This window comes from Delphinus delphis, chromosome 4 (assembly GCF_949987515.2).
Source record: "Delphinus delphis chromosome 4, mDelDel1.2, whole genome shotgun sequence".
Taxonomy (NCBI): domain Eukaryota; kingdom Metazoa; phylum Chordata; class Mammalia; order Artiodactyla; family Delphinidae; genus Delphinus; species Delphinus delphis.
Genome location: NC_082686.1, coordinates 70,707,106 through 70,722,343, shown reverse-complemented (window position 1 = coordinate 70,722,343; position 15,238 = coordinate 70,707,106). Strand labels below are relative to the sequence as shown.

The following is a 15,238-nucleotide window of genomic DNA, read 5'->3' as shown; positions in this document are numbered from 1 at the left end:
TTTTGTTTTGGTTGTGCCAAGTGGCTTGCAGGATCTTAATTCCCCGACCAGGGATTGAACCCCGGGCCCTGGCGGTGAAAGCTCTGAGTCCTAACCACTGGATTGCCAGGGAATTCCCTGCTGTGTATATTCATGGCTGTGTCTTTTGGTGCATGTGCACACTCATTTCTGTTGGTTTTATGCTGCTTAGGATTGAGTTTGCTGGGTATGGATATGTTCAGCTATAGGAATTTGTGTCAGAAGTTTTTCTCAGTGGTTTTGCCAATTTATACTAATTGCTCTGTATCCTTGGTATCTGTTAGGTTGCATTTCACTGATAACTAATGAAATTGAGTGCCTTTCATGTTTACTGACAATTTGGATATTATTTTTTTGTAAGGTACTTGTTCATCTTTTGCCCATTTTTCTATTAGGTTTCTTTCTCTTACAGATTTGTAATAGTTCTTTATATATTTATTGGATATATATATATCAGTTAACTTTTCCACTCTTCCACTCTGATTTGCCTTTTTACTCTTTTGATGAACAGAAGTCAGTGTTAATGAAGTTCAATTTATGTCTTTTCCTTTTGGTGTTTTGTGTATCCTATTTAAGAATTCTTTGCCTGCCCCAAGGTGATGAAGATATTTTCCTTTGTTAACTTCTAGAAACTTTGATTTTCCTTTTCCATTTAGATTAACAATCCATTTGGAATTGATTTTTGCTGATGATGTGAGATAGGGATCAAGATTTACTTGATGGCTTTTTCTTTTTTCCAACTCACCCATAGAAATTTTTTCAGTTTCACTTTGCTGGCTTAATGTTTCATTTCTTAGAATAACTTAATGCATTAAGATAACAATGAATAGATTTTTCTTTGATTAATACTAGGGATGTGTACTAAGACTGGACTTAATGTCTTTTTAGGATTATAAAGTAACACATGTTTGTTGAGAAAATGTAAAAATTTAAAAACTATAAAGAAGATAATAAAAATTGCTATAATCTTACTACTCTAGGATAATCACTAACATTTTGTTGTTAATATTTTAGTGTTTCCTTTTTTTGTTTGTTTTCTGCATATGTTGTGTTTATATAAAATGTGCTGTATATGTATTTGTTTGTGTAAAATTGTAAAAATATATTTATCAACATATTTATCTATATCATTTAACCTCAAACAATGAGCATCTCACTATGTCATTAATATTATTCAAAAGTAAGATTTCTAATTACTGTATGTCATATAGCTGTACTGTAATTTATCTCACTCTTTCTTTACTGGGTATTAGACTGTTCGCACTTTATTTATGATCGTAAATAATATTGTGATGTTACATGTAGGCATTGTTGTCATGTGAGATTATTTCTTCAGTATAGGTTTCTTAAGACTCTTGATTATATATTGGCCAATTTATAGTCCACAAATGTTGATCAATTTATTCTCCCTCTAGTAGTGTATGAGATTCCCAATTTAATGTCTTTTTAAATGATCTGGAGTAGGAAATGTGAAATATAATTTCCAGATTTGTACGTGATATTGAGAAAAAAGGAAAACAACTGGACTTGGTCTTGGGTTGGGAGTGGAGAAGAAAATTAAAAGATGTCTTTAGATGGGAGACTGGGATATAATACAGCATATTGAAAGGCACGGGGAAGAAAAGAAAGGCAAGGAGTTTGGAAGGAGGTTCTGATGTGAAAAAAGGTTTTATTTTTAGCAGTATTGAGTTTTAGATAATAGGATGTCTAAGTGGAGATGTCTGTAGAAATTGGTAATCTTCTATGTATCTAAGCAATTACACATCTGCAGTTGTGTAATAATAATTAATACCATAGATATTTATTTAGAACTTGAAGGTTTTCAGGGTGCTTTTTATGTAATCTCATTTGATTTTCTGATGTGTATAAGCTGGATATTATTATACCACTAATAAACAGATGAGGAAATGATTATGATAATCAGTAACATCAAAAAATCAACCATATATTGCTATGTACTATAGTTGATGCTTTACATATATAATCTCTTTTAACTCTACAGAAGTTCTGTGAGGAATATTCCCTCCATTTATAGGTGAAGAAAGTTCCAAATGATTAAATTTTAGTTGTTTACCCTCATGCTGCTAGTATTACTCTTTGGGATTAGATTGTATTTCTTTTAACTCCCAACCTGTGCTTTTTTTATTTTTCCGTGCTACTTATGGAAGCCAAGTTTGCCCAATAATAATTGGAAGAGAAGGGATTGAAACTCAAGTCTTAACACTTCAATAAATATTGTTGACATTTTGTCCACTTTATTTTTTAAAAAATTATTTCCTTTCGCTTGAACCACTAGAAGTTCTTTCCACATTTTGGCAGCAACCTAACTATAGTTTATATAAGGGAAAATGAAATATGTTTGTGTAAAAATCTTTTTAAATAAGTTTGATTAATTTAGATTTTTAAGAAGCAGTTATATTGGGTTGGCCAAAAGGTTCATTCGGTTTTTTCCGTAAGATGGTCTAGTAGCACTAAGTTGTCTTTAACTTCATTCGAAACAATTTTGTTTGATTGTATTGTGACAGCTGTCATATCAGTATGCATTAAAAAAAATATCAAAATTGGTGAATTTTTGTGTAGCCATTTTAATATTGGAGATGGAAGAAAAAAAGCAACATTTTTGGTGTATTATGCTTTATTATTTCAAGAAAGGTAAAAACCCAACTGAAATGCAAATGGAGAAGGTGCTGTGACCGATTGAACGTGTCAAAAGTGGTTTGCGAAGTTTCCTGGAGATTTCTCCCTGGACGATGCTTCTCGGTTGGGTAGACCAGTTGAAGTTGATAGTGATCACATCAAGACCTTAACTGAAAACAATCAATGTTATACCACGAGGGAGATAGCCGACACTCAATATATCCAAATTAAGCTTTGAAAATCATTTGCACCAGCTTGGCTATGTTAATCACTTTGATATTTGGGTTCCACAAAAGTTGAGTGAAAAATACCTTTTTGACTGTATTTCCGCATGCGATTCTCTACTTTTTTGGGGAAGCTTTTTGGTTTTTTTTGTGTGTGTGTGTGGTATGTGGGCCTCTCACTGTTGGGGCCTCTCACGTTGCGGAGCACAGGCTCCGGACGCACAGGCTTAGTGGCCATGGTTCACGGGCCCAGCCGCTCTGCGGCATGTGGGATCTTCCTGGACCGGGGTACGAACCCGTGTCCCCTGCATCGGCAGGCGGACTCTCAACCACTGCGCCACCAGGGAAGCCCTGGGAAGCATTTTTTAAAAATGGACTAATTTATTTTTGGCTGCGTTGGGTCTTCGTTGCTGCGGGTGGGCTTTCTCTAAGTTGTGGCGAGCGGGGGCTACTCTTTGTTGTGGTGCGCCGGCTGCTCGTTGCGGTGGCTTCTCTTGTTGTGGAACACGGGCTCTAGGCGTGCAGGCTTCAGTAGTAGTGGCACGCGGGCTCAGTAGTTGTGGCTCTCGGGTTCTAGAGCACAGGCTCAGTAGTTGTGCACGGTCCTAGTTGCTCCAAGGTGTGTGGAATCTTCCTGGACCAGGGATTGAACTCATGTCCCCTGCATTGGCAGCCGGATTCTTTTTTTTTTTTTTAACATCTTTATTGGAGTATAGTTGCTTTACAATGGTGTGTTAGTTTCTGCTTTATAACAAAGTGAATCAGCTATACATACGGCAGGCGGATTCTTAACCACTGTGCCACCAGGGAAGTCCCACGATTCTCTACTTAAACGTAATGAAAACGTTCTGTTTTTAAAGCAAATTGTGATGCGCGATGAAAAGTGGGTACTGTACAATAATGTGGAACGGAAGAGACTGTGGGGCAAGCGAAATGAACCACCGCCAACCACACCAAAGGCTGGTCTTCATCCAAAGAAGGTGAGGTTGTATATATGGTGGGATTGGAAGGGAGTCCTCTATTATGAGCTCCTTCCGGAAAACCAAGCAATTCATTCCAATGAGTACTGCTCCCAATTAGACCAACTGAAAGCAGCACTCATCGAAAAGCATCCAGAATTAGTCAACAGAAAACGCATTATCTTCCATCAGGTTAATGCAAGACTGCATGTTTCTTTGATGACCAGGCAAAAACTGTTACAGGTTGGCTGGGAAGTTCTGATTCATCCTCCATATTCACCAGACATTGCACCTTCAGATTTTCATTTATTTCGGTCTTTACAAAATTCTCTTAATGGAAAAAATTTCAGTTTCTTGGAAGACTGTAAAAGGCACCTGGAACAGTTCTTTGCTCAATAAGATAAAAAGTTTTGGGAACGTGGAATTATGGAGTTGCCTGAAAAATGGCAGAAGGTAGTGGAACAAAACAGTGAATACGTTGTTCAATAAAGTCCTTGGTGAAAATGAAAAATGTGTCTTTTATTTTCACTTAAAAACTGAAGGAGGGCTTCCCTGGTGGTGCAGTGGTTGAGAATCTGCCTGCCAATGCAGGGGACACGGGTTCGAGCCCTGGTCTGGGAAGATCCCACATGCCGCGGAGCAACTGGGCCCGTGAGCCACAATTACTGAGCCTGCACGTCTGGAGCCTGTGCTCCGCAACAAGAGAGGCCGCGATAGTGAGACGCCCGCGCACCACGATGAAGAGTGGCCCCCGCTTGCCACAACTAGAGAAAGCCCTCGCACAGAAACGAAGACCCAACACAGCCATAAATAAATAAATTTAAAAAAAAATACTGAAGGAACTTTTCGGCCAACCCAATAGTAATGGAAATAACACCAGATTAAGAGATACAAAATCGTGGTTTAAGTCCTAGGGTTGAAATCCAATAGCTTGGGTAAGACACTTACCTCTGTGAAGTTTTAGTTTCTTTATTGGTAACATGAGAATAAAAAATAATTCACAGATAACAGTAAGTAGGATCTCTGTTGCTGGATTTGGAAGACTTGGGTGGAAATTTTTGTTTCCCTTAGACAAATAACCCTTCTCAGCCTTAGTTTTCTTATTTGTAAAATGGGATGAAAATGCTAACCTCATAGTCTTACTGTAGGATTAAATGCAATAGATTATACAGGCTAGAGACCAAAAGCACCCCCCTCCCTCCCTGCATGCCCAACCATTGTATCCTTAGTACCTAGGACAGTGCCTGGTACATAGTAAATGTCAGATAAATCATAGTTACTATGCTGAGGAGGCATCACAAATTTGTAGAACACCATATAAATGCTGTTTTTTTAAAAAAATTATTTTATTTTTGGCTGCATTGGGTTTTCATTGCTGCTCACAGGCTTTCTCTAGTTGTGGTGAGCAGGGGCTACTCTTCATTGCGGTGCGCGGGCTTCTCAATGCAGTGGCTTCTCTTGTGGCGGGGCACGGGCTCTAGGCGCACGGGCTTCAGTAGTTGTGGCACGCGGGCTCAGTAGTTGCGGCTTGCGGGCTCTAGAGCGCAGGCTCAGTAGTTGTGGCACACGGGCTTAGTTGCTCCGCGGCATGTGGGATCTTCCCAGACTAGGGCTCAAACCCACATCCCGTGCATTGGCAGGCGGATTCTTAACCACTGTGCCACCAGGGAAGCCCCTGGGTTTTTTTTTTTAATTGAAGAGTAGTTGATTTACAATGTTGTGTTAGTTACTGATTTAAAACAAAGTGATTCAGTTATACATATATATGTATATATGTGTGTGTGTTTATATATATGTACATATTCTTTTTCACATTCTTTTCTATATTCTTTTCCCTGTGCTATACAGTAGGATCTTGTTGTTTATTTTATATATAGTAGTTTGTATCTGCCAATCCAAAAGTCCTGATTTATCCCTCCTCCGCTCCCTTTCCCCTTTGGTAACTGTAAGTTTGTTTTCTATGTCTCTGAGTCTGTTTTGTAAATAAGTTCATTTGTGTCATATTTTAGATTCCACATATAAGTGATATCATATGATATTTGTCTTTCTCTTTCTGACTTACTTCACTTAGTATGATATTCTCTAGATCCATCCATATTGCTGCAAATGGCATTATTTTGTTCTTTTTTTATGGCTGAGTAGTATTCCAGTGTGTATATGTACCACATCTTCTTCATCCATTCATCTGTTGATGGACATTTAGGTTGCTTCCATGTCTTGGCCATTGTACATAGTGCTGTTATGAACATTGGGGTGCATATATTTTTTCGAATTATAGTTTTTTCTGGATATATGCCCAGGAGTGGGATTGCAGGATCATGTGGCAACTCTATTTTTAGTTTAGAAAAATTATAGAATAGTTTTTTAAAACTTATTATGAAATAATTTTAGATTTGTGAGAAAGTTGCAGAAGTAGTACTGAGTTCACATAATCTCATCACCCAGCTTCCTCTAATATCAAAGCTTATGCAACCATAGTACAGTTATCAAAACCAGGAACTTAATATTGGTAAAATACTATTAAATAAACTACAGACCTTAGTTGCATTTCATCTGTTTTTCCCCTAATATCCCTTTTCTGTTCCAGGATTCAGTTCAGGATTCCACATTGTATTTAGTTGTATCTTCTTGAGTCTCCACCATTCCATGACAGTTGTTCGGTCTTTGCTTATCTTTTATGACCTTGTTAGTTGATGAGTATTGGTTAGTTATTTGTAGAATGTCTCTTAATTTGCAGCTGCCTGATGTTTTCTTTCTTTTTTTTCTCTTTTTAAAATATTTATTTATTTGACTGTGCTGGGTCTTAGTTGCAGCATGTGGGATCTTCAGTTGTGGCATGTGAACTCTTAGTTGTGGCATGCAGATCTAGTTCCCTGACCTGGGATTGAGCCCAGGCGCCCTGCATTGGGAGTGTGGAGTCTTAGGCACTGGACCACCAGGGAAGTCCCTGCCTGATGTTTTCTTATGATTAGATTGAAGCTTTCATTTTTCGACAAATTCCACAGAAATGTCCTCTTCTCAGTGTATCATATCAGGGACTATAAAATGTGGATGTATGTCTTATCACAGGTGATATTGCACTCTCAGTACTTTGTTAATGTCATATCTGCCAGTTTTTCCCTTAAAGTCACTTTTTTCTTCTTTGTAATTGGCAAATATCTTGTAGGAAATAGTTTGAATCTGCTTAAATATCCTATTTCTACTGAAATTTTTTCCTACCTATTTAAGCATGCATTGGTGGATCCTGCCAGTTGTAGTTATTAATGTAGTGTTTGCCTAAATGTGAATTTGTATTTTCCTCATTCCTTCTATATTTATGTTAATTGTAGCTGTCCCTTCTCTCCATTTAAAAAAATTATTTCCATTTGTATCAGGATGGATATTGCCTTATTCTTTGAGTTATAATCTGGTACTGTCATTTATTTTTTTGCTCAAGTTGTTTCAGCTTTGCCTATTGGGAGCTCTTTCAGACAGACCCTTGTGTCCTTTTGACCTGTACTCTAGTTTCTGGCACCACAAGATGTTCCAAGGTCATCGTATAGTTTTCTTTGCCCAGCTTTGAAATCAGTTGCTTCTCCAACGAGCTCCATTTCCTTTTGTTTGGATAATGGTATTTAGAAACTAAGTTTTGGATGCTAGTTGTGTTGGATTTCATTGCTTCTCAGTGATCTCAGCTGACAGAGCTAGGCAGTACATGTGTGCCTACTGACTCACACATGCATACACGTCTGTACTAATTTCTTTATGTTGGTTGGGCCCAGGCACCTGTATTGAAAGAAATTGAATGGGAGAAAAGGGAGGGAATGCAAAATATAGTTAAGATGTATCTAGCTCAGTGGTTCTCAAAATTTCTGGTCTTGGGGACCCCTTTATTCTTAAAAATATTGAGGACTCTTAACAGCTCTTCTGTTGGTTATATATATCGATATTTACCATTTTAGAAATTAAAACTGAGAAATTTAAAATTTTATTTATTAATTTATCAGTAACAAATCCCATTACATGTTAACATATAGCATATTTTTAATGAAATATAACCCTTTTATAAATAAAAAATTTCGTGAGAATTTGTTTTACAATTTTGCTGCTATATACTCATAAGAGGAGAGTGAAAAAAAATAGGTATTATAATGGAAGTATTTTTGACCTCATGGAGCACCCCACTGGAAAGGGTGTCAGGGATTTTCAGAAGTCCCTGGACGAAACTTTGAGAGCCACTGATAGAGGTGTACTAAAACTCTTACAAAATAAAGGTACATATATAGTAGAAGGATGGATGCAGAAGAACTTGTGTGAGGAACAGCAAAGAACTTAAACCATGGTGCTATAGAAGTTAAAAGAATAGAATTTCTGGGTAGGTTGGGGGTGGTCAGCACTGTTTCAGGTAAGATAACTTGATTTGATCACTGCTTCCACTTCATCTTACAGTTATCTAAATTGTAAGATGATGATACAGCAACCAAAATGCAAATTTATAATGAGAAATATTATAGAGAAGTACACTAGAATGTTTGTTGTGAACTGTGGGTCCCTGAACCTTTTCAAAAGCAAAAGGTAGTTATGGACTTTCTCAGACCCTGACAAATGTAGCTCCTTTCAGAAGTTTGAATGCAGTCGGGTCAGGCAGAAAGGGAGGGTTATGGTTCATGATTCACATAAAGGCCTGTCCATCAATGTGCTGCTTTTCTTCCTGGCCCTATTCTGTGGCTTCGTGAGCTTGGAATTAGAAATCTTCCTGTTGACTGGTTATATGTAACTGTTCTTTCCAAAACCATCCTGGAAATAAACACGCATACACACAGAGATATATTCTTGGCGTTAAATTTCTCTTTTTCTGGACTCCATGAATACTTCTGAATATTGCTACATTATTTAGGCAGTATATTTGCAGTACAGTTAATTGTTTTATATCTTTCTTTTTACATTCAAACACTTGTAGTACTTGTGGTCACTTTGATTCAATTTGCTTCCTAGGCAGTATTTTGGAACCGTTTCCTTCTAGCGATAGTTACACGTTCTTCTTATATGACAACATACTGTTTTTACTCTCAGAATAACCATTTCTCTAAGTTTGGTGGCAGTTATTTTGCCTATATGCTTATTACTACAGATTATTCTTTTGAAAAGTTTGGCCACGAGAGGAAGGAAGTTGCTGGAAATATTTTGGTCCACAAGAATTTATAGGGTAAATTTAAGCGTGCTTTTAGGCAGAGAAGTAGTTGGTGAAGTAAGGGAGATTACTTTAGAGAGGCAGTGAAGCTGCAGAGCCTTAGAGATGGGTGGTAATGGAGTCAGTAGCACAGAATATAGAGGAAAGCACAAGATGCTTTCTTTTTTCTTAAACAGGGGTGGGAAGATGAATGAGAATACCTAAAAGAGAAATTGAAAATTGAAAGGAACATATGGCTCCAGAAATGGGGAGATGGTAAGAACAGATACTTCTGCCAAGTGACCTAGGTCTTTTCTGTAAAGTAGATCGTGTAGAATCTTGAAAGCTGAGCTGGGGAGAGTATAATTGATATTATGGGCAACAAGGAGCTATTGTAGATTTCCTCACTGGGGAAATGGCAAGAAAACAGTTTTATATTAATTTATTTGTGAAAGAATACATTGGTAGATGATAATGCCCTAAAGTATCAAGGTTGATAAGGCTACTTTGAATGAAATGCATATGGACGTAGGATATTGAGAATGAAGTGAAAGAAGAGTCCAAAGTGATTATAAGGGGTCACCTTATTTGGGAGTTAGGGGTAGATCAAAATTTGCAAACGACATGAAATGTTCTTCACATACTATGTCTGGCAACATTATTTTAGGTATGTTTAAATTTGTTACATCGCTTAATAACATTATTGAGTGTGGAAGAAAGTTGTTGGGAAGAGTAGCATGTTTGGAAGAAAAAAATTAAAGGGGGATAGATATAGTTGCAGTTATTTCAGATCTCATGAATTTCTCCATTTGGTTCCTGCCCTTATTCCCTGTATCATTCATTTAGATTGAGCCAAATCTGTGCCATTTTATTCATTTATTAGTGTTACTTGTTTTTTTTTTTTTTAAGGCATCAAAACTTCCCATCTCCATTTTAAGACCTTTGGAAAGGAGACCTTGTCATAGAATGTGTTCTCAGTATCTAGTATTTTTCTCTGTACATATTAGAATCTCAGTAAATTTAAAGCTTCCATTGTATTACTTTAGACTGACTGAATTTAGTATGTAGCAGGTACTTAATAGCTGTTGAATGAATAAGTGAGTGAAAGCTGTTATGAGAAATACAAAAGAAGACTATCTTATTTTCAGATACCAAGGTAAGATACAGGTACATGAAATAGTAAAATATAAAAGACATGAAATAAGTTCTGAAAAAGGAGGAGTCATTCTGGATTCTGGGCGTGATTTACTAGTGATTAGAATCAAGGGAAAGATTTTTTCAATATAGAGAGGCCTCTTTATGTTTAAAGTTGGGAGAATAAAGAGAGAGTGATCAAAAATGAGGAATACCTCAGTATAATTAGGAGATATATATTAGAACTAGCAAGAATGAACCAGCTTGGGCAGTGGAAAGGGGTGAGGAAGCATGGGCTCTGCCTCTTGATAGGATGTTGGGGAAGAAGTTAGATGAATATACAAGGTAAATATGACATGGGAGTCATGCCTGATGGCTTACCCAGTCTCAAAGTGGAGATCCAGAGGGAGCTTTGATCAGTGGATGAGCAGGGGTCTTAACAGCTTCAGGTGGAGAAGCGTCTGGGTTTAGTGAAATCTTATGAAAGAAGTATGAGTAGGGTGATTGACAGTATTGATGGTATTTCTGGTTTGGTAGTGAGAAAAGCATTGAAATTCAGGCTCTCAAATGTAGGCAGGAGGTTGTACATGGCACTAGGTGAAATGGTAAAGATTAAGCTATGGGGAAGAAACCAGAGGTTTTTCTTGCCTTTGTTTTTTAATCTGACATACTTCCTAGCCTATTGATTTTCTTGATGTTCCAATGAATGTTTCAAAAATCCAGCAAACCTGTCTTTTCAACTATCACACATCTGCAAATGCCTGCTTTGATTAACTATACTTTGTTTTATTTTAGGTGAAAAGTAACACTGTACTTGATTTTCTTTTAAAGATAGTTCTCAAGGAAGTAGTAGGGAACTTATAGATGAATTGTTGTCTCTTTTGTCATGCTTAAGAAGTTTACATGTTTTTATAGATTATTGTAGTCTTTCTTGGGCCAAAGAAGATTCATTTTCCCAGACTTTTTGCACCTCATTCTTTCTAGTTGCCTTGTCATTTTCATACCCATGTCTTTATGTTTATGGATTTACCAACATCCTTTCTAAGCACCTTAGGCTGGACCGTATACTTTAGTGTGTGGTTGTGTTATATGTAAGGATTACTTTATTCCATTTATGAGTGATAAGCCTGTTGGACTGTTCTAAACATGTAATTTGCTATGTGCCTGTTGGTATTCACAATGCTTTGATTCACTGATACTTCTAAGTTTTGGTCTGTGCTTTCATATTGTTGAAAGTGTACCTTACATTTGTCAATGCTAGTACCAATATGATCACTTTCCATATATATGAAAATAGATAAAAGGTTCAGATATATGAATTGATGTTTTTCACTGTGTGCACATAAAGGTTCTTCCTTTGTTTGTGATTAGCTTCTTATTGAAGAACTTATTTGTGAATCTGTCTTATACTCTACTCGACACTTTTGCTGAAAAAAAGTTGGTCTCTTATTTTTTTTAAATTAATTAATTAGTTAATTTATGGCTGCATTGGGTCTTCGTTGCTGTGTGCAGGCTCTCTCTAGTTGTGGCGAGCAAGGGCTACTCTTTGTTGCAGCACATGGGCTTCTCATTGTGGTGGCTTCTCTTGTTGCGGAGCACGGGCTCTAGGCGCACGGGCTTCAGTAGTTGTGGCACGTGGGCTCAGTAGCTGTGGCTCGCTGGCTCTGAGCGCAGGCTTAGTAGTTGTGGCGCACAGGCTTAGTTGCTCCGTGGCATGTGGGATCTTCCCGGACCAGGGCTCGAACCCGTGTCCCCTGCATTGGCAGGCGGGTTCTCAACCACTGTGCCACCAAGGAAGTCCCCGGCTCTTTCTTACTGCTGCATGCTATATTTTCATGGTTTCTTTGTAATTTATAAGTTGACAGAAATGTTGGAACTACTTTTTGCTGCAACATAAGACCAGAGTACTTCAGCAACTGCTTAGTCTGTTGTCATTTCTCCTTGTCTCATACCCAGTTTCAATAGTTGTATTTCAGTAGACATCACTTCAAAGATGGTAACATGTCTGTGTTCCAAAGCCTTGTTGGAGGTGACCTTACCATTCTATTTTATGTTTCAAATAATTACACCAAAAGAAGCCATAAGAATGGTCATTAGTACGATTCTCTAACCTGATAGAAAGAATTATTAGCTAAATAATCATTTACAGTCATGTTTTTATGCCTAGGTTCTCCTTGATTTGCAATTCTCACGCCCCCCACATTTCAGGAATTTTTGAAAACTTCCAGTACTTTATTTGGTTAGTTTGAAATTCCTTGCTTATGTTGCATTTCCCTCATGAACCCCTCTGCACAGCTCTGTCTTCCAGCTTTACACTATGAGTCTGTAAGATGTTTATAACCTTTTGCACCCCCTTTTTAAGTGTATTTTTTGAAAATGTAGCCATTAGCACATTGTATTTCCTGGACTATTATCAAGATTTTTTTAAAAGCTTATAAACAACAGAAATTTGTTTCTCACTGTTCTGGAGGCTGGAAGTCCGTGATCAGGGTGCAAGTATGGTCGGGTGAGGGTCCCCTTCCAGGTTGCAGACTTCTCGTTGTGTCCTCACATGGTCGAAGAGTCAAGGATTTTTAATGTATTTCAGAGCTTGTTGGTTGAAAGTTTCTTAGTTTTAAGATACTTGTGTTTTCATTTCAGGGATAGGTTGAAAATGTAGCACAGCAGGATGACTGTGCGCCATCAATTCTGATGAGAATTGATGCTACTGTTAATGATCATAGAACCTCCATATATTTTTTAAATTAAAAATTTTTTTTTATTTTTGGTTGTGCCAGGTCTTAGTTGCTGCTCGCGGGCTCCTTAGTTGCGACATGTGTGCTCCTTAGTTGTGGCACGCGAACTCTTAGTTTCGGCATGCATGTGGGATCTAGTTCCCTGCCCAGGGATTGAACCCACGTCCCCTGCATTGGGAGATGGATTCTTAACCACTGTGCCACCAGGGAAGTCCCCATATTATTTTTTAGGACACGCAGCTCTTCACATCTGTGAGAACTGAGATCTAAAGATGAGATAACATTGTTGACATCTTAACATTTCTTCTTATCATGTAGCTAGAATTGTGTCTTGTACATAGCAGGGGCCTAAAACCATATGCAGTTCTATAAACACACATTTGATGATGGTTGTAGAGGCCAGGAAAATACTGGCTAAGATATTGCCAAAAACATTGAACTTAAAGATAATTAGATTTCATTGTTAGTTTATCATTCCTTTTTTGATGAGATTACCTTTTAGAATTTTGTGTTGTTTTTGTGATGTTTTGTAAATTGAGAGAAACCCATCATGAAGTCTGAATACCCCTTTTATCCCCCAGTATTTTATTGATTTTGGAATTTAACCTTTTTTGTGCCTTTAACTTTAACATCAGTTTCCTTAAATGTGGGAGTGAAATTGTGTGCTCACTTCTGCTTTATTCTGCTAGGTCTTAATTATCTTTTCCCAGGACATTTTAATCTTTTTCTTTCCAGATAAATTTTTGTAAAATCCTAGTTTATTCCCTCAATTTATATACTGTTGATTCTTATATATCAATTACATATTAATGAATTCTTCAACACACTCTTGCACACACAAATAATCATTTTGGGAGCACCTGTAGGTAGGTTTAGCAAAGGATTAAGCATGCAATGGCTTTTTGTCACAATAGACTTTTTGTTTATTTCTAAAATTGGCTTTTTTTTTTTAACAGATAAGTGTAAAGCAGGAAATTACTTTTACTGATGTATCTGAGCAACTGATGAGAGACAAAAAACAAATCAGAGAGCCAGTAGACTTACAGAAAAAGAAGAAACGGAAACAACGTTCTCCTGCAAAAGTAAGAGAATATTTTAAGGTGGTGGTTCCTAACATACTACTCCCATACAATTGCTTAATCTTATTGGCAGGAATCTGGCTGGACCATAGGCAACATAAAAGTCTCATATGGCTTAGTAAAGTTGGAATGTTGCATCAGCTTCACCAGGAGAAAGGAAGGGATGCTTGCCTGAATAGAGGTGGTGGGCCACTGCTTTAAATTTTTCCACTTCCCTTTCACCGTGTTTTTTTTTTTTTTTGAAAACAAACTTTTCTTACCCCGTGTCTCTCTTTTCTTTAAAAACTAACAGATGGTATGCAGTGCCCTTGCTTCTCATTCATATTAGTTTTACTTATGTTAATATATGGTTTCAGGAAAATTCAGTATTGATTCCTCATTAGGAAAAGGTTGTGTGATAACTGTGCTAGAATAGAATGTAAGCTCCACCAGGGCAGGGACTAATTTTATTCACAGCTATATCCTAAGAGCCTGGAATAGTAGGCCTAAGGGACTCTCAATAAATACTGTGGGTGAATGAATGGATTAATAAATAAACAACTGACCCGTAAATACTATTAGGAATTGCCTGCCTTTTTTCCTTTTCAGTACAGTAGTAGTTGACTATATGTAGCATTTTGGTATTCTGGGGAAGTCTTTGAACTCTGTATAGTATAATTTGTATCTTTATAGTTATTTTTCATCTTTTGTTTTCTTCCCTCGTGTAGTGAAGAAGACTTTTTAAAAAAGATTTTATAACATGACCTTTTTATTTTGAGGGCTACTTGTTTTTGTATTTGTGATTTAAATCATAATCATCATCATTATTTGTATACTTTTGGACTCAAATGGTGTGCTGAACCCAGTTTGTACTGGCTTGCCAGAGCTGATTGCTGAGTTTTCAGGAATTTTGCAAGCTGGTGCTAAAACCATTGGTAGCTTGAAATTAGGCATGGTGAGAATATTTACACCATGGAAATCAGCAACGCAGCCCACTGACTCCTTAAACTGTTGTTAAACATTTACCAACATACCACTGCTTTTGGGATATATAAGCGTGGCTACTGTTTGAAAAATATAGAGACTAAAATAACCCATAGTTACATTTCCTAGAGGTGAATACCTTAATTTTCTGCAATATTCCCTTTCTATTTTCAAATTTGTGTAGATTGTCTGAATTTCCTGATTTGTAACTTAAAGAGTATGTAAGCTATTTTTAAAGTTATTAAAGATTTTTTATAACGATTTTATTACCTGCATAATGAATGTATTATTTTTTGATATATCACATTATATTCAGTGATTGCTCTGTTGTTGGAAAGTT

General features: G+C 37.1%; 1 protein-coding gene across 5 annotated transcripts in view; it reads left to right on the top strand.

Annotated features, from left to right (window-relative positions):
• Positions 1 to 15,238, top strand: part of ZNF148 (zinc finger protein 148) — a 126,403-nt gene that overhangs the window by 61,868 nt on the left and 49,297 nt on the right. For all 5 annotated transcript variants that reach the window (XM_060010818.1, XM_060010814.1, XM_060010817.1 and 2 more), the window contains one exon: positions 13,813 to 13,938. In XM_060010818.1, coding sequence (XP_059866801.1) covers positions 13,813 to 13,938 — 126 coding nt within the window. The remainder of the gene's footprint in view (positions 1 to 13,812; positions 13,939 to 15,238) is intronic.